This window comes from Gopherus flavomarginatus, chromosome 6 (assembly GCF_025201925.1).
Source record: "Gopherus flavomarginatus isolate rGopFla2 chromosome 6, rGopFla2.mat.asm, whole genome shotgun sequence".
NCBI classification, from domain to species: Eukaryota; Metazoa; Chordata; order Testudines; family Testudinidae; genus Gopherus; species Gopherus flavomarginatus.
Window position 1 is genome coordinate 102,774,980 of NC_066622.1, and position 23,551 is coordinate 102,798,530.

The window sequence follows — 23,551 nt, forward strand, 5'->3', positions numbered from 1 at the left end:
TTACTTCTTGTGTCTTGCTTACAATACTCCTGCTACTATGTCCCAGAATGATGTTTGCTTTTTTTCCAGCAGTGTTACACTGTTGACTTATATATAGTTAGCTTGTGATCCACTATGACCCTCAGATCCCTTTCTGCATACTCCTTCCTAGGCAGTCATTTTGATTATATCTGCATCTGGCTACCTGCGTTCTGTGTTATGATTTTCCATTTCTTTGATGATTTGGGCTGACTTTCTGATGCTAACATAGTCCTCACATTCCAAAACCCCACACAAAGTTTGGAATGAGCCTGGAACACTCAGTTCTTCAGGGCAACAGTGTCCTTTCATAGCTGTTTTTGGCTAGTATCCATCATGCTGTCCATTTGAGGGCTATCCACTTATCCAAGGATCTGTATTTGGCATTTTATTTGTTCTACTGTTTCTATAACATAAGTGTTGTATGGGGTTAAATCAACTTCATGTGCTACACTCAACCAGGAGGACCAGAACACTGATTTAAAAAAAAATTTTTTTTGCCTGGTCTCTGTCCTTCCATCTGTCATGTTTGTTTAACTCTAACTCCCATTGAAGTAGCTCTTGGGGTCATGGAGACAAGTGACTCCAACACATCAAGGTATCAGTGTCTAAGGGAGATCAATATTAAATACATCAATGATAGTACTGAAAAAAGGGTTATGAAAGAATAGTAAGATTCGTGAGTACATAAAGATGAGGTATATATTATAGCACTGTAAACAGAACATACAGTTATTAACTCAGTGAACTAGTAGTCAGAACAGAATTAACTAGGTCTGCTGTAATAGTTCTGTTTTGTAATATTGAAGGTTCTTGGATGGAAAACTTCTGGATATCAATAAAGAATTTCAGCCATACCTTGGACAAGGAGGACGTATTCTGGAAATCCGCACCCCGGACGTGGTGGCCAATGTTAAAAAGCAGGCACAAGCTGTAGGCTACACAGAAGGGGCATTGCTTGCTTTGGCTGTCATAATCATCCTTTGCTGCATGCCTGCTATTTTAATCGTTATGGTCAGCTACAGACAGTAAGTACTCCAAATTTCTTTGTCATTGAAAATTCTTTCTAATAATCTATACACTTGCCCTGAACACTGGTCTGCTTTGAAAGCTGTCCACATAGCCAATCTACAGTCTGGTTATTTTTAATGTTTGACTCCTCATCATGTCTTTATGTATATATGTATTTTTTTATATTATATATATATAATATAAAAAATACATATATATATATATATATATATGGAGTAATTATTTCAGATTATAGGTGAAGTGAAACCAAAATCCTGAATCCAAATATCAAACATGTGAACACGAATTGCAATCTGAATTTCTTATCTAGCTTTCTCTTTATCATGCTTCAGCCAGAACTCTGGGTTCATATATGCCAGGGTTGCTCAAACAGGTTGCCTCTTGTGTAGGGAAAGCCCTGGTGGGCCGGGCCAGTGTGTTTGCCTGCCCTGTCCACAGTTCCGGCTGATTGCGGCTCCCACTGGCTGCAGATCGCTGCTCCAGGTCAATGGGAGCCGCGATTGGCCAGACCTGTGCATGGGGCAGGTAAACACACCGGCCCAGCCCGCCAGGGGCTTTTCCTACACAAGCGGCGACCCCTGTTTGAGAAACCCTGATATATGCCCAAACTGTTGGTAGCTAAGTGTATGAATCGAGATTCAACATTTATATTGCAGGGAAAATGAGATAACCCAAAATTTTATTGTGGCTCTGAAATATGAGGCAATTATTATTTTTTATTTTTCATACCTGTGAACTACTTGATTCCAGCTGAGACTGAAGTTCAAGCATCAAAACATACCCTAGAAAGGTTGTTCTTGTATTCTAGCTCTTTTTGAATAGGCAGAAATCTCATGAGAATCTATTTGCTTTAAATTTCTTGTTACACTTAATGGATTCAAGAATTTTAAATAGTTTGGCTAACAAATGGATAAACATCTCAACTTTTGGGTGTTCATCTGACCCAACAATTTGAGGTTTTCTCATTAATACGTATACTTAGTTGGAAATTGAGACCATATATAACATTTCCTTTTTCCTTTTAGTAAAAAAAAAAATACTTACCCATATAGAATCTCTGAGCAACCTTCCAATATTTAAAATTACTAAAACAAAATGCAATTCAGTCAGCTCACACCTTCCACCAGACAGTAGTCGATAATCAAATACTAACACCTCCATACTTCAGCCTATACCTCAATCTCTCTCCTTCTCTTCAAAGGCCAGGTAAAGCAAATGGGCCCTGCAGCATGCCCTATTACTGCACAAATCTCAGCTACTTAGAACCAAGCATGGGAGGGCTTTCCAGAGCTCAGAAGTTCTTACAGAGGATGCACCAACATCAGATCCCTGTCTTTTATATTGGGGTGATTAAGTACCAGTGCCTTTGCAGACCTCAACTTGAGGTCATGTATCACTGAGTGAAAGAATATAAAGAAACCAATGTGCATGTATTATAATAGATCACGGGAATATGAATATTATTGCAGGTCTACAATATGGTGTAATTTACCAGGTGAGATTTTAAGCTTATCAGTCGTGCTGTTCCTTCCTACACGTTAACTGGGATAGAACACAGTACTTTTTGTCAAAGCCCTGTAATAAGCAACTGCAACTACAGTGACATAAATTTAGTTGTACTTATGATAAGGCTAAATTTGACTATATATCTGTCTGTATCCATTATATATTGTATGTGGATACCACTTTGGGCTCCAGATATTAAAATCAAATGCAAATTTATGTTTTACAAGTGTAAGTTGAGTAACAATTCTCTTTAAAAATGGAGTACTTGGATTTTGGCATTTTTAATAGCTGAGTTAGAATATTTCCTAGAGACAGGGATGATCAGCATTCTGGTGGTTTGTGTTATAAATCAAATTTATTTAATCTTTTAAGGAGATATCACTACATGAAAGAACACTAGTATGCCTGAAGGCATGCTTAATAGTCACATAAGAGGAGTAACTGTTTTATAGCTATTTTTAAATGGCTGATATTTGTTTGAGTAACATTTATATCTGAATTTTACCAGGTTTTTTTAGAGACTAATCTTCCAAAAAGAGTCTGAAAGGCCATGAGTTTAATCAGCTCCTGCACTAGCCAGGGGCTTTACCTAGGGAGGGTAAACCCTAAAGGATAACTGGAGCCCTGTGTGAGGATTGAATGGGGAGTATGTGCTGAATAAGCACATCCTCCAGGTTTCCTATCCACACTCCTCTCCCCAAGCACTGTTTAACCATTCCCCTTCCAGGCAAAATATTCCTTTGAGAGGCCTGCACCTCAGAATATGCTTCCAGAAAATATATCCCTATGTTGGATCAGGTCTTCCATGTTTCTTGAGTCATACTGTGTTTAAAATTTGCATGCAGTAAATTTTTACTAAACAAAGATTCTCATTAGTTTGCAATGTGACTACTGTGTGATTTCTTTCAAGGAAGGAAAAGCAAATTGCAAAATTCCCCTTGACATCCATTGGAACAGAATCAGGTTCCAAATACATCAGGCTACTTTAAGGAATCTATTTAGTCCGTCTAAAATCACAATTTTTTTGTCTACAGGTATCATGTAGAGTTGGACTTTATATCAAACCACCACAAATAAATTATTAGTATTATGAAAAATAAATCAATAGAATTTATTTAGACTGAAGAGAATATAATTGATTTCCATCTTAATATAACCCTTATACTATATTGAATAGTTTCATTTTTGTCTTACTCCTTAGCTCCCCTTTTTCAAAGCTACTTTAATATAATCTCCCGATAACATTTCTGGCAAACTAGCTGCTCAATTTTGCCACTTAGTGCAAAGATTATAGCTGAATAAATGTAACTGTCACCCTCAGTGCACATATAATGGAAACATTAAGACTTGCTTGATATTAAAACTCTTTTGTGTGTAGTAGATAGTTTTTCAATACTTTCCAGCTCAATGATCAACTAACATCCAAAAAATTAATTTTACTTTTTACATTAAAAAAAAAGTTAAACTAAATGAGTTTTACATTGCTTACTTTTAATGTGAAATTATCACTGTTAAAGCACAACTGACTGACTATGTATTACTTGTAAATAATCTAATAGATTATCATTATTATTTTCTTTTAAGTGATGCTTTGAAATTTGCTATCTGGGACAAACCAAAAAGCCAATTATGAAAAATATAATATGAATTAATCATAGCAAAGGTGGCATATTCCACATAGAAGCCAAAATGTAATTGTGCTTTATTATGAAGGACTGTTTATTTAATATTCGCCATGTTAAAATGAGGAGGCAATTATAAAAATTAATTCATCTGTAATATTCCACTTGTAAAAATCCTAATTCATACTTCAATATCCACATCTTTAATCAATGTTTTTTTTTTCAGATTCGATGTTGTCCATAACTGATTTGTCCCCTTGTAATTCATGTTTATGGATGATCGTTTTATAACAGTCTCACAATCACAAAAGGAACTGAATGATTTTCAGTTACTGAAACATAATGGTTCTTAAATATAACATTAATTTTGCAATTTAACATGTAAAATGATTGTCACTCTTAGTTTATTATTAATATAAAGTTCACTGTTTCAGATAATTGTTGTTATAAATGGAACCCTTCTAACATGACTTTCTCTCTCTCTCTTGCATGACAACAGATTTAAAGAGTAAGTATTTACTTTTAGATTTGCTTCTTACGCCTTGTTTAAAAATAATGATATCCGATCAATATCTACTTTTTATCATTATACAAGAGCAAAGGCCATTTGAAATTTAAGGGAAGTAAATGTATTGCCGGTGAAAGGAAATACTTCATATAGTCAAACTGTAGAATGCATTGCTACCTGAGATTTAAAAAGAAACTTCTTAATTTTATGACCATTTAATAAAACATTCAGTTATATGCTAAGATAAGGCAATCAAATGTCATGCTGTTTGCCTGCAGAGAGAAGAAAGGATTTTTTCCCCATTGAACAGCATTATACAATTAACTAATTGATAGGTACATTTTATGCACAGGTTTAAAGATGGGATGCCGTCTTATAAAAGATCAGGTGTTGGCCAGGGTCATAGCCAAGATAGCAGGTTTGGTACATCAGTGGTATGCTCTGAGTGTCTGCTTCACTAAAGCACATGGAGGGGGTCTTAGGCCCATACTGAAGGTGAAATAATGCTTCCACAACAACAATCTCTCTTTTCCTCTGTGAAGAGTTTTCTGCTGGGGCTATGTGGGACATGGAGGCACAACATCATCCCCTATTTCATTCATTCTAGTGAAGGCTAATTCTGGTGAGAATCAATTCTATAGGTGCTTCTAAGAAGCCACAGTATGTTAACACCAGCTGTCCCTTCTACTCCAGGAGCCAAATTTCCAGGAAGGGGAAGCCAGTAAGATGGTGCCTGCCTGTGTTCATGTAAGGGGTCCTTTTCCCTTTGATCCTGAAAATTATGATACCAAAGGGACTTACTCTTGCCAACTCACAGGCTGCTGAATTGAATGTTCTCTTACCTTTTTCCCAGGCTCTGCCTAGCTAAGGAATCCAAGTAATAAGGGTAAACGCTAAAATACCTTGTATGTGACACATACATACTAAATAAATAATAGCTTGATATTAAAAATAGTTTATATTAAACTGAAAACATCTTCCACATATCTATCTATATATGTATATACGCCAATAAACTTGATTTTTTTGTGTTAATTGAACCACTTGCTTTTTACATCATTTATTTTATTAACTTAATTTGAATTTGGAAATGTGGACAGATATGCTGAAGAAAACACAATAAAATGTGAAGGCTTTGCTTATGTAACCCCCACACCTCCTGGGTGTGGTGTTCTGTCCCATCTAATGGCACCAAGAAATTAATGAGTCTGCTCTAGAGCCTTAATTAAGGAGCATATGGATAAGGGCCATCCACTGACAACCAGGGTCTGTCACTTATATAGAACACAGGATAGAGCAGGAGGATCTTATCCTGTGTTGTTTATATTTCTGTATCTTTGTGTAATTTTGTATTCATTGGATGATTGTTCTTTACCAAGATTTTGAAGTGGTATAACCTTAAAATACGATTATAGTGCAGAATCTATCGGTTCCATGGCTTTGTGTGGCCTTTTAATGTTTAAGAGATGTCATTAGCAGATATTGACTTCTGTTGAGGTGAACGTCATGATTTATTGACCCAGGAGATAAATGTTCATTGAAACATGAAATCAGTAAACCAAATTCATCCCTGGAGTAACTCAATTCAATTAAATAGCATTATATCCTGGCTAATTTAGCCCAATATCAGTAATGTTATATACTATGAATAGTGCATATCCCAGAAATACCTGGTTATGAATATAATTATTTAAAACTAGCATTCTAAAGGGGAAATGAGGTTAGTTATTCAGAAGAAACAATTATTGTGTAATGCCAGAGCAATCCAGGGTCTGAGAATTTCAGACTTCAGTATTGTTAATTTGAGGGGTGCAGGGAGGAAGGTTTAAGAGTAAGAGCTTGGTAACTCTAATTACCATCCAAATCTTCTTTTCAGCCAAAAATATATATTCATATAAAACAATAAAAATTTTTAATGAACCAGTTTTACTTCCCTATTTTCAAATGCTTTTAGAACTTCATTAAATGATATCTTAGCTCCAGACATACCATAATATAAATGTGAATAATAATAATCATGATTTATTTTGAAAATCAAGGTAGAGTCTGTTATTATTATTATTTGCTCTTTCTCACCCCTACAAATGAACTAGAGGGCTTGACTTTATGGTCTACGTGTTGACTAGAGCTGGCCAAAAAAAGGGTGTCCATTCCTGTGAAAAATTTAATGTTTTTTTTCCCTAAAAACATTTGAATGTTTTTGCAGAAAGAGATTTCCTGAAAAATTTGGTTTCAGGACATCCAAAATGAAATTTTCAGGCTTGTCAGCTGCCCACCTAGAAGACTCTTGTCATTTTAATTTTCTTCCCTGGTTCATTGCCTCCCTGGAGTTCAGCCTCCTTACCTCATCTCCCACCCAGAGCTAGGGTGCTCAGTCTCTGCGCTGCCTGGAAGGCTCTTGTTACTTTCACTTTCTGCCTGCACTTAGAAGGCAAAATTAACAAGAGCTTTCCAGGTGGCCATCATTTCAATTTTCCTGACAGACAATCAACATTTTTCAATAAAACTGAAATTTTCATGCAGTAAATTTTGATTTTACAGAAAGGGCATTTGGAAAAATCATTCAAATGGGAAATTGTTGACCAGCTCTTATGCTGATAAAGGTGTTAACAAGTCATAAAAGTTAAACTTTACAAATGTTTAAATTTAAATGTGACATCAATAAATGAAGGACTTTGCCAAAACAGCCAGTTTACCACATACCACCTGATGAAAACAAGTATTGTTAAAGCTTAATTGACCTCTTACTCAATTAAATGTAATTACTAATGAATATCTTATTATTTCATGATGATCAGGTGGTTTGGCAATTATTTAAAAGTGGATGATAGTATTTAGATGCATTTTGAAGCTCTGCAATTCCATAATGAAAGAGCCAAGCCATGGAGTGATACAGAGCTGAAAAAAATAGCTCACATGATTACTTTTCTTTAAATACAAAAGCAATAATGTTTGAGGAACTACTATCTGACTACTGTATGTCAGCCCATGTAAGCTAAAGAATATTTCTAACACATATTTTTTCCCTCCCTGCACAACTTACCAAAGGCGGCAAGCTGAATGTGCAAAGACAGCCAGAATCCAGATGGCCTTACCAGCCGGCAAACCATCAAGTAGCGCTGCCAATAATCTCTATGAAGAACTCGGTGACAGCACCATGTAAGTATTCATTGTGATTCATCACTAAAATTGTTAGTGAACCAAGGCATAAGTCATATTTCAGAAATGTCATTTATTACAACATAATTGAATAGACTTTTCTTAGTGAGGGTATATTCCACAAACAACTTGAGCTTACATAAGAACATACATAAGAACATAAGAACGGCCGTACTGGGTCAGACCAAAAGTCCATCTAGCCCAGTATCTGTCTACCAACAGTGGCCAATGCCAGGTGCCACAGAGGGAGTGAAGCTAACAGGCAATGATCAAGTGATCTCTCTCCTGCCATCCATCTCCATCCTCTGATGAACAGAGGCTAGGGAACCATTCTTTACCCTTCCTGGCTAATAGCCATTTATGGACTTAGCCACCATGAATTTATCCCGTTCCCTTTTAAACATTGTTATTGTCCCAGCCTTCACAACCTTCTCAGGTAAGGAGTTCCACAAGTTGACTGTGCGCTGTGTGAAGAAGAACTTCCTTTTATTTGTTTTAAACCTGCTACCCATTAATTTCATTTGGTGACCCCTAGTTCTTGTATTATGGGAATAAGTAAATAACTTTTCCTCATCCACTTTCTCTACATCAGTCATGATTTTATATACCTCTATCATATCCCCTCTTAGTCTCCTCTTTTCCAAGTTGAAGCGGCCTAGCCTCTTTAATCTTTCCTTGTATGGGACCCTCTCCAACCCCCTAATCATTTTAGTTGCCCTTTTCTGAACCTTTTCTAGTGCTAGAATATCTTTTTTGAGGTGAGGAGACCACATCTGTACACAGTATTCGAGATGTGGGCATACCATGGATTTATATAAGGGCAATAAGATATTCTCAGTCTTATTCTCTATCCCCTTTTTAATGATTCCTAACATCCTGTTTGCTTTTTTGACTGCCTCTGCGCACTGCGTGGACATCTTCAGAGAACTATCCACGATGACGCCAAGATGTTTTTCCTGACTCATTGTAGCTAAATTAGCCCCATCATATTGTATGTATAGTTGGGGTTATTTTTTCCAATGTGCATTACTTTACATTTATCCACATTAAATTTCATTTGCCATTTTGTTGCCCAATCACTTAGTTTTGTGAGATCTTTTTGAAGTTCTTCACAATCTGCTTTGGTCTTAACTATCTTGAGTAGTTTAGTATCATCTGCAAACTTTGCCACCTCACTGTTTAAGTCTTTCTTCAGATCATTTATGAATAAATTGAATAGAATTGGTCCTAGGACTGACCCCTGGGGAACACGACTAGTTACCCCTCTCCATTCTGAGAATTTACCATTAATTCCTACCCTTTGTTCCCTGCCTTTTAACCAGTTCTCAGTCCATGAAAGGACCTTCCCTTTTATCCTGTGACAGCTAAATTTATGTAAGAGCCTTTGCTGAGGGACCTTGTCAAAGGCTTTCTGGAAATCTAAGTTCACTATGTCCACTGGATCCCCCTTGTCCACATGTTTGTTGACCCCTTCAAAGAACTCTAATAGATTAGTAAGACACAGTTTCCCTTTACAGAAACCATGTTGACTGTTGCTCAACAGTTTATATTTTTCTATGTGTCTGACAATTTTATTCTTAACTATTGTTTCGACTAATTTGCCCGGTACCGACGTTAGACTTACCGGTCTGTAATTGCCGGGATCACCTCTAGAGCCCTTTTTAAATATTGGCATTACATTAGCTAACTTCCAGTCATTGGGTACTGAAGCCGATTTAAAGGACAGGTTACAAACCGTAGTTAATAGTTCCGCAACTTCACATTTGAGTTCTTTCAGAACTCTTGGGTGAATGCCATCTGGTCCCGGTGACTTGTTAATGTTGAGTTTATCAATTAATTCCGAAACCTCCTCTAGTGACACTTCAATCTGTGACAGTTCCTCAGATTTGTCACCTACAAAAGCTGGCTCAGGTTTGGGAATCTCCCTAACATCCTCAGCCATGAAGACTGAAGCAAAGAATCCATTTAGTTTCTCTGCAATGACTTTATCGTCTTTAAGCGCTCCTTTTGTATCTCGATCATCAAGGAGCCCCACTGGTTGTTTAGCAGGCTTCCTTCTTCTAATGTACTTAAACATTTTGTTATTACCTTTGGAGTTTTTGGCTAGCCGTTCTTCAAACTCCACTTTGGCTTTTCTTATTACACTCTTACATTTAAGCTGGCAGTATTTGTGCTCCTTTCTGTTTGCCTCACTAGGATTTGACTTCCACTCTCTAAAGGAAGTCTTTTTATCTCTCACTGCTCCTTTTACATGGTTGTTAAGCTTCTTAAAAATCAAGAAAATAAGAGCGCTGGAGATGGAGACTCAGTTGTGCTACAGTGGCATAAAAGGGACAGAATATGGGACAGTCAGCTGGGATTTCTCCTTGTCTGGGGAATCTCCAGAGGAAGTAAAATAAGTATAAAGTGCAAAGCTGCTCATTACACATTGCTAGAGCACACTGCACTTCAGTGTTTTGAGGCCAGCACAACAGCCCATAGATGCTAAAGCAAGTTAAAATAGTCCTGAAGCTGCTCTAGTTTGCATCAAGGTTAGGGAGATTGAAAGGTGGCAGAAAGCCTTTACTTTGCAGATGTACTAAATGCCGCTCTAGCATGCTTGAGAACTTGGCCCAAAATGTTATTTCTTCCAAGCTGCCTGCTGAATATAATTTATAAAACTCAATCAGAAAACCCATTTGATAGACATCTCAGTATGAAATATTCCATTGGCTAAAGTTTTTTTTCTTTGTAAATCTGAAGTAATTTAAATGTTGAAAATAAACACAATGGATCAATAAAATAGATTATAAAAAATTAGTAGTTAAAGGAAAGCATCTTTTTACCATTATATGTTGGTAACATATTTGTAGCTGGAATATGTCTTGGGTCTTCTTTTCTAACAGTATGATATGACCAAAGTCATTGTTCTATTAAGACATTAAATTACTAAGAAAGGGTGAATTGTACTCATGCATGATGAAACTTAATTGTAGTCAAGGGACTCCAAGCAGAAATCAACACAGTATGAACAGACCATAATAGCATAGTACAGGAAATATTTACATGTACAATATTTTTGCTTATAGGTTAATGTCAGAAAATATTTATTACTTTTGTATTATTTTAAAAGAATAACATTAAGATGACAACACTAAAAAGAACAGACTTCATAAAGTATTGGTGGGAGGGGTGCTATCTAGTGTTGGTTGATTTTTGTTCTATTTTGTAGTCACTTTTTTCCCCTTGATCAGAGAGTTCATATATATATATTTGAGTTTATAGAAATGTTACTATAGCAGGGCAAAGAAATCATTGCTAGAGTATGTTTTAAGCTTTGATTATTTAAAGACAGTGCCTGATTTCCAAATGTTTTGGGTTGAATTTCTCTTTGTGAATAGAGAATCTTTGCATTACTCTTTGAAGCAAGAGTAGCTTCTCTTCCAAAATTAACCACTGATTTTTCCAACCTCATGGTATTTTATGCCTATGAATTGTTACTGTTTGGGTAGCTGGAAGAAAGAAGTATGTTTCACAGAAATACAACACACACAGAATTTAAAAGGTTATGGTATGTGAATTCTAGGTCTTGATCTAGGTGGGACTACTCACATCTTTATAATTACACCCATGATGATGTACTTTGCTGGATCAAGACCCTGGTTCCTTAAAGTCTAACCCAATTTCTGTGAAAGTAAAAGGAAGACTGCAATTCACTTTACTAGAAGTTGGATTGGACTGGTTACAAATGGGCATTAGAAGCCTTATGAGTCTGCATTCTCCATCTAATTGATGTGCTTTCAGCCAGGCTAAGACCAAGCCTTAGTGTTTGTAGACAAAATTTGAAACGGCAAAGTTTTGCATAGGCATAATGAGTTGCAGATGCAAATCTGAATACTTGCACTTCTGATTTAGAGGCACACTTATTCAGATTTGTAACAGCACTTCAACTAAAAATATACATTTAGCAAATACAGATTTTTCCCTATAAAGCACCGTCTATGGAATATATATATATAAAAACTCATTGGAAAAATGACAATTAATATTTCCACAACACTGAGATATTGATCAAGGAATCTCTAGTAGAAGATAGAGATATGGAAAAATAATGTAAATCAATGCAGTTAATAATTTGAGAGAGAGATGTTTTTCAATAAAATTTAAATAAAAGTTTATCAAAAATCCGTGAAGTTTAACTGAATCCAATATTTAATCTAAAGGCAAAATCTACCTCAGAAAATCAATTTTCAGGAAAAAAAATTATAGCAGAATATTGTAAAATCATTTTCAACTTGCTGGTAAATTGCAATACTACATTTAAATTGCTATAGTGTATTATAATCTTTTATGCATCACTTTATTTTTTCTCCACAATTATTCCTTGACTCTCCAACAATTTTCTTAAATACCAAATAATGGAAATTTAAGAAAATTGAAAAATTGTCTTTATTTTTCATGCCTTACCATAATTGTCCTTTGTCAAACATTTTCTTTCTGTAGCGCTGCCTTACGTCTTATTTTCTTAATTTGGTTTCTGTGGAAAGTTAAGTGGAACTAAACTTCTTTTTGTTTTAAATCTGTCTTATGTCTCATGACTTCCATTCTTTCTCCATCTTTGGATACATAGGCATCAGTAAGTAAGCTTAGTTCATCATACATAATATTTGTAGCCAATAGAAACAGTAGTTGATTCTTCTATACTTAGTTTATGTTAAAACTGTAATTAATTGCCATTGATTATTAGCCTTTATTTTACAATGATATACTACATGGAAGACATTTACTTTTAAGTGGAAAGATTTGTGCATCTCCTTTCATTTGACTTTTGTACTAAGTAGCGATTAAATACAGAACTGTAATTGCTGAACTTGAATAGTATTATTTCTAAGGACCTCCAGTCTCAGCATTCTACATTCTTTGGTGATTGGTGCTCTCCAGATACCTAAAACAGATTGATAGGTAAGCAGGTTTCTCAAGCTCACATTCAGTCAGAACCTTTTCATCCTTTACCTATAATTCCTTTATAGGCAGCCATCACTGCTGCAGTTTGCAGAAATATGACTTCAAACCAATCTGATGCAGTTCCTTGTTGGAACAAAGAGACAAAAGATTGTTCTGTAAATATTAAGGTTTCATCATAAAATAACTCTTTAGCTTTTTCATATAAAAATAATTCAGCAATCAAGCAGCTTTTAGACTAATCCATTCTTATATATATCAAGGGTATATCAGCTTGTATGTGCTTTGTATTTGGAAGCAAAGTGGATCTTCATTTAACTTCAGGAATCATTGATTTTTCCAGTCTCTACATTTGAAAATTCATGTGATCACTAAGATGGCTGAGGAAGCTTGTCCAATATGTGTCAAGGCATATTGTTTAAAAATAAATTAATGATGTGAAATACCATATCAAATCCCCATGATCAAATACTCATTAAGTACTGACACTATTGGGAATGTAGACCTACTCTAAGTGGTAGTTTCTGAGATGCATTCTGTTTACCAATGTTATTCCGTGCACTCGGGAGAGTATCCTCTTTGCTGTAGCCGTTTTCAAGGTTGCATACCCCCCACTGCTTGTCAGTCTCATTTAATGCCCCAGCTCCTTTTGGAAAAAAGTGTGCTCCCTTGTGTGTGTGAAGGGAGTAGTTCTTATACCCCATGAAATGATTCCTATCTGCCACTCCTGTTCAGCCAACATGTATACAGATAGATTTAGAGAGTATAGATTTTCCATGTATATCAGCTTCCAGACAAATCAAGAAACAAAATAATTGTATTATAACCTTTCCTTATTTCCTAAATGTATATATTTTTGAGCTTTTATACCCACATATTTAAAGGGGCGTCTGTGTGGCTTCTTATTCAGTACTGTTTAAATGTTTTTTCCCCTATTTTTGAGTGATTTTTTACCTTGGAATATTTAACTATGTCATGGTAAATTTCCGTTAGCGTAATGTTCATGAAATGTGTGGGTGTGGGTGTGTGTGTGTGTGTGTGAGAGAGAGAGAGAGAGAGAGAGAGAGACATTCCAGAATATAGAACTAAGAGCTCCTAAGACTGTGTCCTGCCATTTTCACTAAACATTGTACAATATTGGGGCTTGTCTAGACAAATAGCTAGTGTGCTTCAAGCTGGAGTAGACTCTGCAATCACATGCTAGAATTTAAAAAAAAACTATTCTTTTCGATTTAAGAAAAACTGGGTCAGGTGTTTTTAAACTTAAAAAAAAATCGACTTTTGGTAGTGACGAAGCCTGGAAAATTTCAACTGGAAAGCTGAAAATATTAGACATTTATGAGTTACTGAAAATGGGGAATTGAAAGGAACTCATAGGCAACTTTATTTTATCATGTAGTTGTCATTATTACTCTAGCTGTACTATAGCTGTAATTGATATACATTTAGGACTATAAGGTGGTAGGATTTCGAGTAATTTAGCTATCATATCCCACTACACATGCATATTCTGAACATGTAATTTGTGTTTATAGAAAAGCTATTTTAGAAATATATATTTTTTTTAAGGATTAGGACTATTTTTTGTATCACTCCTTCTGCAAAGGTACATCCATTAATTACAATTGGTTCATCTTCACCAGACATACAGGGAAACATAAAAGCTCTACTAAAGTTACGATCTTAAAATTCAATATGTCATCATTTCCAGGTCTAAAAGCCAGTTCTGGGTCTTATTGGTGAAAAAAGGGGAATCATCCTTTTACAGGGATTAAGCTCTATTTGTAACCAAATCCAAAATTGACTTAAACTTGTCACTAGCCTAGGAAAATTTTTGTAAATTCCAGGCCTCAGGCAGCTATAATTTGGAAGAGGCCAAGTGAAGGATACTTGAAACAGTTTCTGACAATTTTTTGAAGAGTTTGAAATATTAGCAGTAGTCCAAGCTACATTATATTTCCGTTTTAGGTTGCATAAATGTTGTGTAGCATAACTGTTACTAACAAGATGTATGGAAAAATGTGTTCAAGTGTTTGTTTAGATTACTGTATAAGGGGAAATAATAATTGAAAAGGAAAGTGCAATTGTTTCCAAGGATAGAAAGGCCATGTGGTTAAGGTTAGAACTCATTTATGTAGGCAAAGCTTGTTTTCTTCCTCTTTACTTCATATCCTTTTCATCTAGAGAAGACGTAAAAGTAAATGTCTTGCCTCAGTAGACTTTTGTAAATATTTATTTTGGATAACAATATGTTAGAAGTAATGCTATGGCGTTAATTTTACATCATAAATTCATTTTTTCTCATAAAAATCTATGTACATGCATGTTTCCTTACATGTGATTATCTTCTTTTCTTTCAAGTCTTTTTCTTCTCTACCATTTCCAACAAAGCAGGGGAAAAAAGTCAGTTTTAGAAGAAGGAGACCGTCAAAGAGTAATAAGCAGCTTTGCTTCACGTGCTATTGAGGCTCACAAGCAGTCTAATATCAATGGATCGTTGAACAATAATCTCCCCAAATCTGCAAGTAACATTACATTTTTATCTGATGAGAACCCACTAACAACTCAGAATCCTTTGTATATGGAAGGTGTTGTTCAAGGTTCTCCAAGCTCTTCATTGCTACGGAAGAGGAAAGATATTTTAGACAGTCTTTCACCTAGAAGATTAGCCTTGAAAGATGCCCTTTTGGGGTGCCCTTTGGGAGGCATTCACCGTGCATGGACGTTACCAATTCGTATTACTAGGAGACATGTGTCTGATGCTCTAAGTAGGCCAATTATCATGGATCCAGTTCAGTGGCAACAGGAAAGACTCAAAGCAGAGAATGAAAGAACTGACAATCAGCACAGCAGGGTTGATATGAGCAGTCCAATATTTAAAAAAGTTATTGGCACCAAGTTAACTGTAAAAGAGAAGGCAAGACAGTTTGAGCAACAGGCTTTGCAGGAAATGAAACAAGTAAAATTCTCTGATATGAAATGTTCACATTCACCAACACACAGCAACTGCCACGAAGAAGGAGAAAACATGCTAGAGTTGTCTTCTGAATGTCTGCTTGCTTCTCCATGCCATCGTTCTCCTCCTTTCTCCTCTTTGACACCTTCTACTGAAGTAGTTGAATTTCAATCACTCGCAGTTCCTTCTGTAATCATCTCTCATCATGACTGTCCTGAAGAACTTTCTCCTCCACCAACTCACAAACCACCAACTCCTTCTTTTAGGATAAAGAGACCAGTTCACCGAAGTTTTCTGGCTGCTCAAACCAAAGTGGAAGTAACAGAAAGCATTCCAGATCCACCCAGAACTCCCCCTCCTCCACCACCCCTGCTGCCACTTCCTCCTCCAACTCCTCCTCCATTGCCACCACAACCTCTGTCTCTTCCTACCATTTCTCTAGCCCTCTCCTCCTCATCTACTCTAAGTACCCAGCACCTTTCCCCTATAAAGCATACTAAGTCCCCTGCCAAACAGCTACCAGTATCATCCCAGGCCACAGCTCCTGAGCCACCACCTCACAGGGAGTTGAAAGGGATTCTCAAAAATATTCACAATTTAGCAGATATTGAAAAATCTGTGGCCAACATGTACAGTCAAATAGACAAAAACCACATTCTACCCAAACACATATCCAAGCTTAAACCAATTGCAGCATCCGAACTGCCAACTACAGAAACTGTTGCTGAGCACAGCCAGCAGAATGGTAACTTGAGCTGTATAGTTGAGGAACTTGAAAAGCGATTTCCATCCCAGTCCACTGCATTATAAAATTACAGTTGAATTTTTTGAATTTTTTCTTGTTATGTTTTGTATGACATGGCTATCACAGTACGTGTTATCTGCCTCATATGTTCCGTAGCTAAAGTACTTCAACACTGATGAAAGAATTCAGACTTTTTTCCTCTGCTGAATATTGCTATTTGTTTGTTCCTGATGCTAAACCTACAGTCCATTTTCTTTTCCTGATCACTCATAACTTTGTAATGTATGATATTTTTAAAGGTAGTTCTGTCCACTCTTCATTTTACTGTTTTTTTATGCTGATTTTTCTTCTTTGTCTGCATGCAAAAGATTCATGGGGGAAAGTGTTCCTTTAAAACCAGTGAACTATATAGCAGGCATACGTTGACACTGCTTTAGTCTAAACACTCTGCACTGTTTTGTCACGAGGGTACTCTAGTGTTGTAGGTTATGTCAATAAGCAAGGCAATTATCCTGAAATACTGAAGGCATCTCTTGCTTTACCCATAAAGTGTACATCATGGGAGAACTCTTACTTTTACTGTAAAATGTTGGATGTCACAGAAAAGCAAATGATGCTAGAAAACCAACTCAGCAATAACAAGAAAAAGTTGTTAAAATTAATGTATCATGTCATTCTATAGGAGATTGTATAACATTCTGCTCTGGTGATGTGCTTTCATCTCACTGTTGTCCTTGTAGGTTTGATAATGTTTTTTTCTATTTATTTGTCAGTCAACCTTATTGTCCTCCTTTTTGTTATCTATATTATGCCTCCCATTGCTTTCTTTATTCCGAAACTTCATATTGCGGGTCTTCACTTTTGTAAATCATTTAATGTAAAAAGAGCTTGTTAATTGTGCTTGTTCATGTTAATTAGGTATCTCTTTGATCATATTTCATGCTAACTTGCTAAATATTGGTGGTTATTTCCGCCAATAACATTTTTGCGTATCTTTGAATGTAATGATCATTCTGATCAGTGTCATAAAAAAAGGTTTTATAAGTGTCTGTAAAAGATGTATATAGTATGGGTAGCATTAATTTAATTAAACCTACACTTAAATATTTCGGTTATATTAAATTAGCTTGTCCTTTGAAACAAACAGTAAGTAAAAGGAGATTTGGCATAAAAAATTAATGTAAGTTTAGCTCAGTGCTCAGTTTTATTTTTCCTCTTTTGCCAAAATCCTAGATAATCGTGTTAAAACTGACACTTTTTATAGAATTAAATGCAATGGGGTGAGGAACAAGTACTTAAAGTAAGCTACAATAAAAATGTAAAACCTGTCCATGAGAAAATGTTATCTGTTCTAAGCAGAAAGGTAATTATAAGGGTAATTAGCTAACTGCCTAGAAATAGCCAGCTTTTCCACAGTACGTGGTTTTCTTTTCTTTTCACTACAATTGGGACAAGTATGGATGTTTCAATCAGAAATTGCTGAAGGTAGTTTCTCTTTTTTGTCCCAGAGCCAAATGCTGTGAACTTCATCACATAAATTCCGCTGATATATTCGAAATACTCAATGCCTAATATATCTCCTTGCATAGTGGGTGAGATTTTAGGTCCAATGCATGTAATGAATAGCAATAATAGTAAAATGTGTAGGTAACATGATGATTAATCAAATTTTTGCTTAACACGGGTTTAATATTTTATAGGATTCAAATGTTTATAGTAATTGCCTACAGTGCTAAAGTCTCAGTGAGTAGTACAACTGCAGCACTAGCAGCAAGTTTCCATTCACAGCCCATCAGACAATAAACAAAGAAGTCTGTAAGGTTTAACTCTAAACTGGATGTATGCTAGTAATTCAGGATATGTCACTGGAATAATCCACAGCACTAGGATGGCCACTGACGTATCTCCAGAATGCCAGACATTCCAGTACTACTGGAAGCGGCAGGGGACCACCCCTACCTGTGTGACCCTGCCCTGACGGTGTGTGCAAGGTCACACCAGCAGGGGTGGAGTGGTGCGCTCTTCAGAATGGCATCTACCATGCATAATACTGGATGAAACCACATCTGGCTTTACATCAGGACAGGACAAACCAAACAAGAGCAGGACTGTCCGGCTGAAAACTGGATTAGAGGCCTGCCTGCAATGCTTTGCATTTGGTCAGATGTATAGTGTACTGATTAGATTTTATAAGCCCTGATTCAGCGAAGACTTAAGTGTTTAACTTTATACACTGAACAGTACAAGTGAATTCAATGGAACTAGTCCCAATGCACATGGTTAAGCACATATGTAAGTCTTTGAAGGATCAAGGCTATAATTCACTTATGTGAAGTATATTATATGGATAAATATGGCCTGATTTGCAAAAGTTATCCGTACATTCCACTGAAGTCAATGGGAGCTGCAGCTGCTCAGCATTTTTGAAAATCTGGCTAATAGTGAATTTCTTCAAAGTTTATTCAACTATAATTTTGCGTGACCTTCCTTAATCTGAATGGTCACGTAGCATACAATAGCCTCCTTTTTTTAGTTTAATATGTTCAGGCGCAAAAGAATCTGTAGGAAAAATGATACCACATGAACTAGTTCTTCACCCACATGTTGCACTTTCTTCATCATTTTGGAGAACCCTCCTTAATACTAATAAAAGTTTTAATGTTTTGGGTTTTTTAATTTTTTTTTCATTTTCATTAGAGTTAATACCTATGGGCAACTTCGGTTAGCCAGCTGAGGTTTTTGGTACTAGCTGGCAATATACTCCAGTGTGTTTTTTCTTGAAAAATGACTTTTTGTTACAGTTCCAAAACTGTGCAATGATAAAATGGCAATCTGGAGCAGTAGGAAGTACAAGTTCCTCTCTGCCCCCGTCACATCCTTTTGCCCGTGTTTTCTTATAAGATTATGAAGTCTTTGGGGGCAAGGACTGTATCCTACAGTGTATTTTTACAGCACTTAACACAATGGAGGCCCAGTCTCAGTTGAGGCCTCTGTATGCTACTGTAATACACATAATAATAAATTACTGAAAAGTCTCCAAAACAAATTCCAAAGACCTTGAAAATCAAGGCTGTTATTGTTAGTCCCAGTAACTTAATTGTCATGCTCCCTGAATTGGTTCCTTAGGATTGACTGTAGACTGGACATGTGGCCTGTATATGCTATTTTTTGTACCAGTTTGACTGTCTTTAGGATCAATTGAACAGTGATTGATTACATAAGTGACTAGCACTTTCTTCAGCACCAGATAAGAGGGTCCACAGTTCATTCAATACTCAAAGCTGGTTTCTGGCTTCATCATTCCCTTAACTCTCACCATTCTAAATTTCATTTTTTCTTTCTTAAAAAAAAAATTAAAACACAATCATTGTTTGTTTGTTTTTTAAATTCAGGTTCTAAGGTAGTTAAATAACAATCAACAGTATGCAATTGGTAAGAGATACTATCTGTCTTGCCACTGGCTATTTGGAGAAAAAAATGGCAATTATATGTTTAGAAAATGTTTGTCTTGCTAGCCTTGAACTGAGTGAAACCTTTTATCTCAAAAGACAAAAAGCAGATCAAACAATTCCTAATTCTAACTTGTATTTACGATGTTTTACTTCTGATCTTTCTTTTGCTTTTAATACAAGAATAAATATAAAATATCTTAATCAAAATAAAACACTCAGAAGGATTAAAGTAGATAGATAACTGCTGGGAAAGACAATTCAAAATTCCTCCAAATTACATTCGCAATGTAGAGCAGTGGAAGGTGTGCCATTTGTGCAAATAACTTCATTTTCACAGTAATCCTTAACTATAAGCACTAGTTATATAAAATAAATGTTGTGTATGTTTTGGCATTAGCGTACATCATCATTCATACTGTTTCCCTTGTTTTTCTTTTTTTTACTAACCCTGGCATCTGTCAGATTGAAAGCCATGGAAACCAGATGGTACTTTTTATCCAGCTGTTATTACAGATCCTTTGGGGGAGATTTTTAAAATTATTTAACGGGAATGAAATATGTAGTTTCACCTTGGACTTTCCTTGCGGTGTAGAGTGAAATACCAAGAGAAATGAAAGCTAGAAGAAAGTTTTGCCTCTTTTCTGAAAGTGTCCAACCATTAATAGTAGAGAAACATGAGCACTTCTTCTCAAAAGGCTTGATTATGCAATATCGGCGTATTCTCAGCAAATTGAATACAAAAAGTAAATAAGTATTAACTTACTTTTATTACTTGCACCTTTAATCTACAGTGTGTTGACTATACAAGAGCAATTAAATTTAATTGGCTTGCTTATCCTCCTTGAAACTCAAGACCTTCAATTTCTAGAGATTGTTGTAGGCTACAAGGAAACCAAATACAGTGTTGCTCAAGTAGGCGTTGGAAAGTTAAAGATCACATTTTTGGTGATAAATCTTCATTTCCTTACTTTCTTATCATAGGGACAACTGCAATAATTTACCCTGATAATCAATTACATGCTGAATATTTATAGAAAAGCTTTACAGATAGTGATATTAAAAATGGAGAGTGTTCATTCCATTCTTTAGTTTTCTCTCAACTGCAATTAAATGATTTTCCTATGCTGCTGTCTATGTACTAGTTTAAGCTCAATACAGTTTTGAGCATTTACCCTCTCTATCTCAAAATATCTTAAACTTTCCTTTTATAGCAACACTGAGATGTAAATGCTGTTCAGTATTTTTGCCTAAACCATTTGAGGTTCCTGGAATGAAATGTGAAAGTATAAGAACTGACAGACATAGAGCAGTTTTCCAGTATATGAGTGGTTCACTGAATATGAATTAAAAACAAAGTATTCCAATAAGATCAAAAGCACAAAGCCTGTGGGAAAATAACCATAGATAGCTGAAAGAATATAATGCCCATGTAAATACATTGAGGAAATGTTAGGATAGGTATAATTTTAATAATAATGTTATTAGCAGAAATTAACAATAGACGCTCAGGGCCAAATTCTAGCAAGCCCTGCATGGGTGCAGAAAGTCCAAAAGCAAAATAAAAGCAAAATAAAAGCTAAGTGTCTATCAGCTGCAAGAGGGAGCAAAACAGAGAATTCTGCACCTGCTCTGTGTCACAAGGAAGATCTCTATGGCAGGACTCCACCATCACTGTGGAAAGAAAGGAAATGGGTGGGCATGGGATATGACCAGAGGCACCATACATGGTGTGTGTGCTGCCTCTCCCTATCCATATCCTATTGTACCAGTGCACTGACTCTGACTTATTGGGATTCGGTATGCAGCTCTAAACAACATACAGATGCAATACTCTTCCTCAAATATAGTTGTTTAAGTCCAGACATTTATTTTGTCTCTAAAGACACATTGATTTTGTATTCTTAGATAAATATTTCTTACCATGTTAGCAACATTTCCAAGGACACTTTTTCCACCTCACTTCCATGAACATAGTGAATATGAACTACATCTTTACATACTCTTAGAGATGTGTACTAATGATATGTTTTTCTTTTTCTGAATTTAGGCGAGGATATGCACAGCAAGAGGTAAGGCTATTCCCCAACTATATTATTAAAACAGTGTGATAACAGAGAATGTGTATCTTCCTATTTGCAGCACTTTTTCTTCAGCTGTTTAAAACAGAGAATTTTCTTTTCAAATATGTTAGCTTGATTGAAATCTTAACAATAAATTAAAAATTTTGGTTAATATAAATTAATTTTCTTAAAAAGCTGAAGATTGATGGGGAAAGCTAGGGCAATCTCAGTAATATCAAGGCCTGCAAGAGCAGTGTATCCAGCTCCATATGCTCTGTACCCCCTTTGGCATCTGCAAAATCACTACCTTGCTGTGATCTGCTCCTTCTGCAGGGCTACATTTATGTGTCTCCTCCGATGGGGGTGAATGGAGCAAGTAGCAAGGACTTCCTGCTTTTTTCCTAAAGACTTTATTTTGGCAAATAAACTCATGAGTGGCACCTTACTATACAAATAACCCCACTGAATTCAGTGGGACTACTTACCTAGTAAGATACTACTCTTCTTGAGGAAGGATGGCAGCATCTGCCCCTAAATTACAATGCAATATGTGATGTGTGTTGTAAATTACAACACTCAAAGTAAGTTATAAATAAGGCCTCTGATTTTCAGTTATTTATTTTGTTTATTTCCTGGGTTTATTTAAAAAAAATAAAAGGGAAAAATCAGTAAAACTGAAAATAAGGAACAGTGTGCAGGCAAGAGGGGTGCTCAGTATTCTCAGCAGCCAGCTCTCTGTGGTCTTGCTCCCACACTGCTCTGTGGAAGAAAACGGGGCCACACTGAAGTGCTGGATTCAGGAGGGAAGCAGAAGGCTACAGCCTGTGAGTACTGTCTTCCCCTCCTCTCCCAACCACACACACATCCTCCTTCTGACCCTGGCCCTTGAGTGTGGCCCGATTTGCTTCCCGTACAAAAAAATCTTGGATTCGAAAAATGTGATAATCAGCAAAACCTGAATACTGGCATTTTCAAAAAAACAGCAATTATTGGTGGGTGGGAGGGGAAGGAAATCCGTAAATACTGATAAGGAAGGATCTTAGTTCAAATAATTTGAGCCACATAGTAGTTCAATAGTGTAATTGCCACGAATGGGCTGTGTTTAGCTGTGAGGTAGCACAGGATAATCATAAGTAGATCCGTTACCCTCTGTGCAGCTTCCCATTGCTCTCCCTCTGATATTGACATGTTTTTGTTATCCTCTACACCATGCAGCAGAACAGAGAATATAGTTTTTAGCAGATATAGTTCCACCAATTACATAAAACTATTTGTACTCCTCAGATGGTGCAGTGAATAGGTACCAGAGTGGAACTAAGGGGATCTAGGTTCAAACCTGAGGTCAGCCACAGACTTGGTGTGAATTCAGGCACATTCTTTTAATCTACTTTATACCTAAATTCCCTAATTAAAAATGGGAATGATACTTCTCTGCTTCAGAGGGCTATTGTGATGATTAAATCTGTTAATGGTTGAGATGCTCAGATACTGTGGCAATAAGGGCCATATAAGTACATAGAAGATGGCAACCACAGAGGAAAATAAAGAGGAA

General features: G+C 36.1%; 1 protein-coding gene across 1 annotated transcript in view; it reads left to right on the plus strand.

Moving 5' to 3' along the window:
* Window positions 1–23,551, plus strand: part of PCDH15 (protocadherin related 15) — a 1,406,570-nt gene that overhangs the window by 1,370,949 nt on the left and 12,070 nt on the right. The window contains exons 35-37 of the mRNA XM_050959272.1: window positions 828–1,046; window positions 7,735–7,845; window positions 21,987–22,008. Coding sequence (XP_050815229.1) covers window positions 828–1,046; window positions 7,735–7,845; window positions 21,987–22,008 — 352 coding nt within the window. The remainder of the gene's footprint in view (window positions 1–827; window positions 1,047–7,734; window positions 7,846–21,986; window positions 22,009–23,551) is intronic.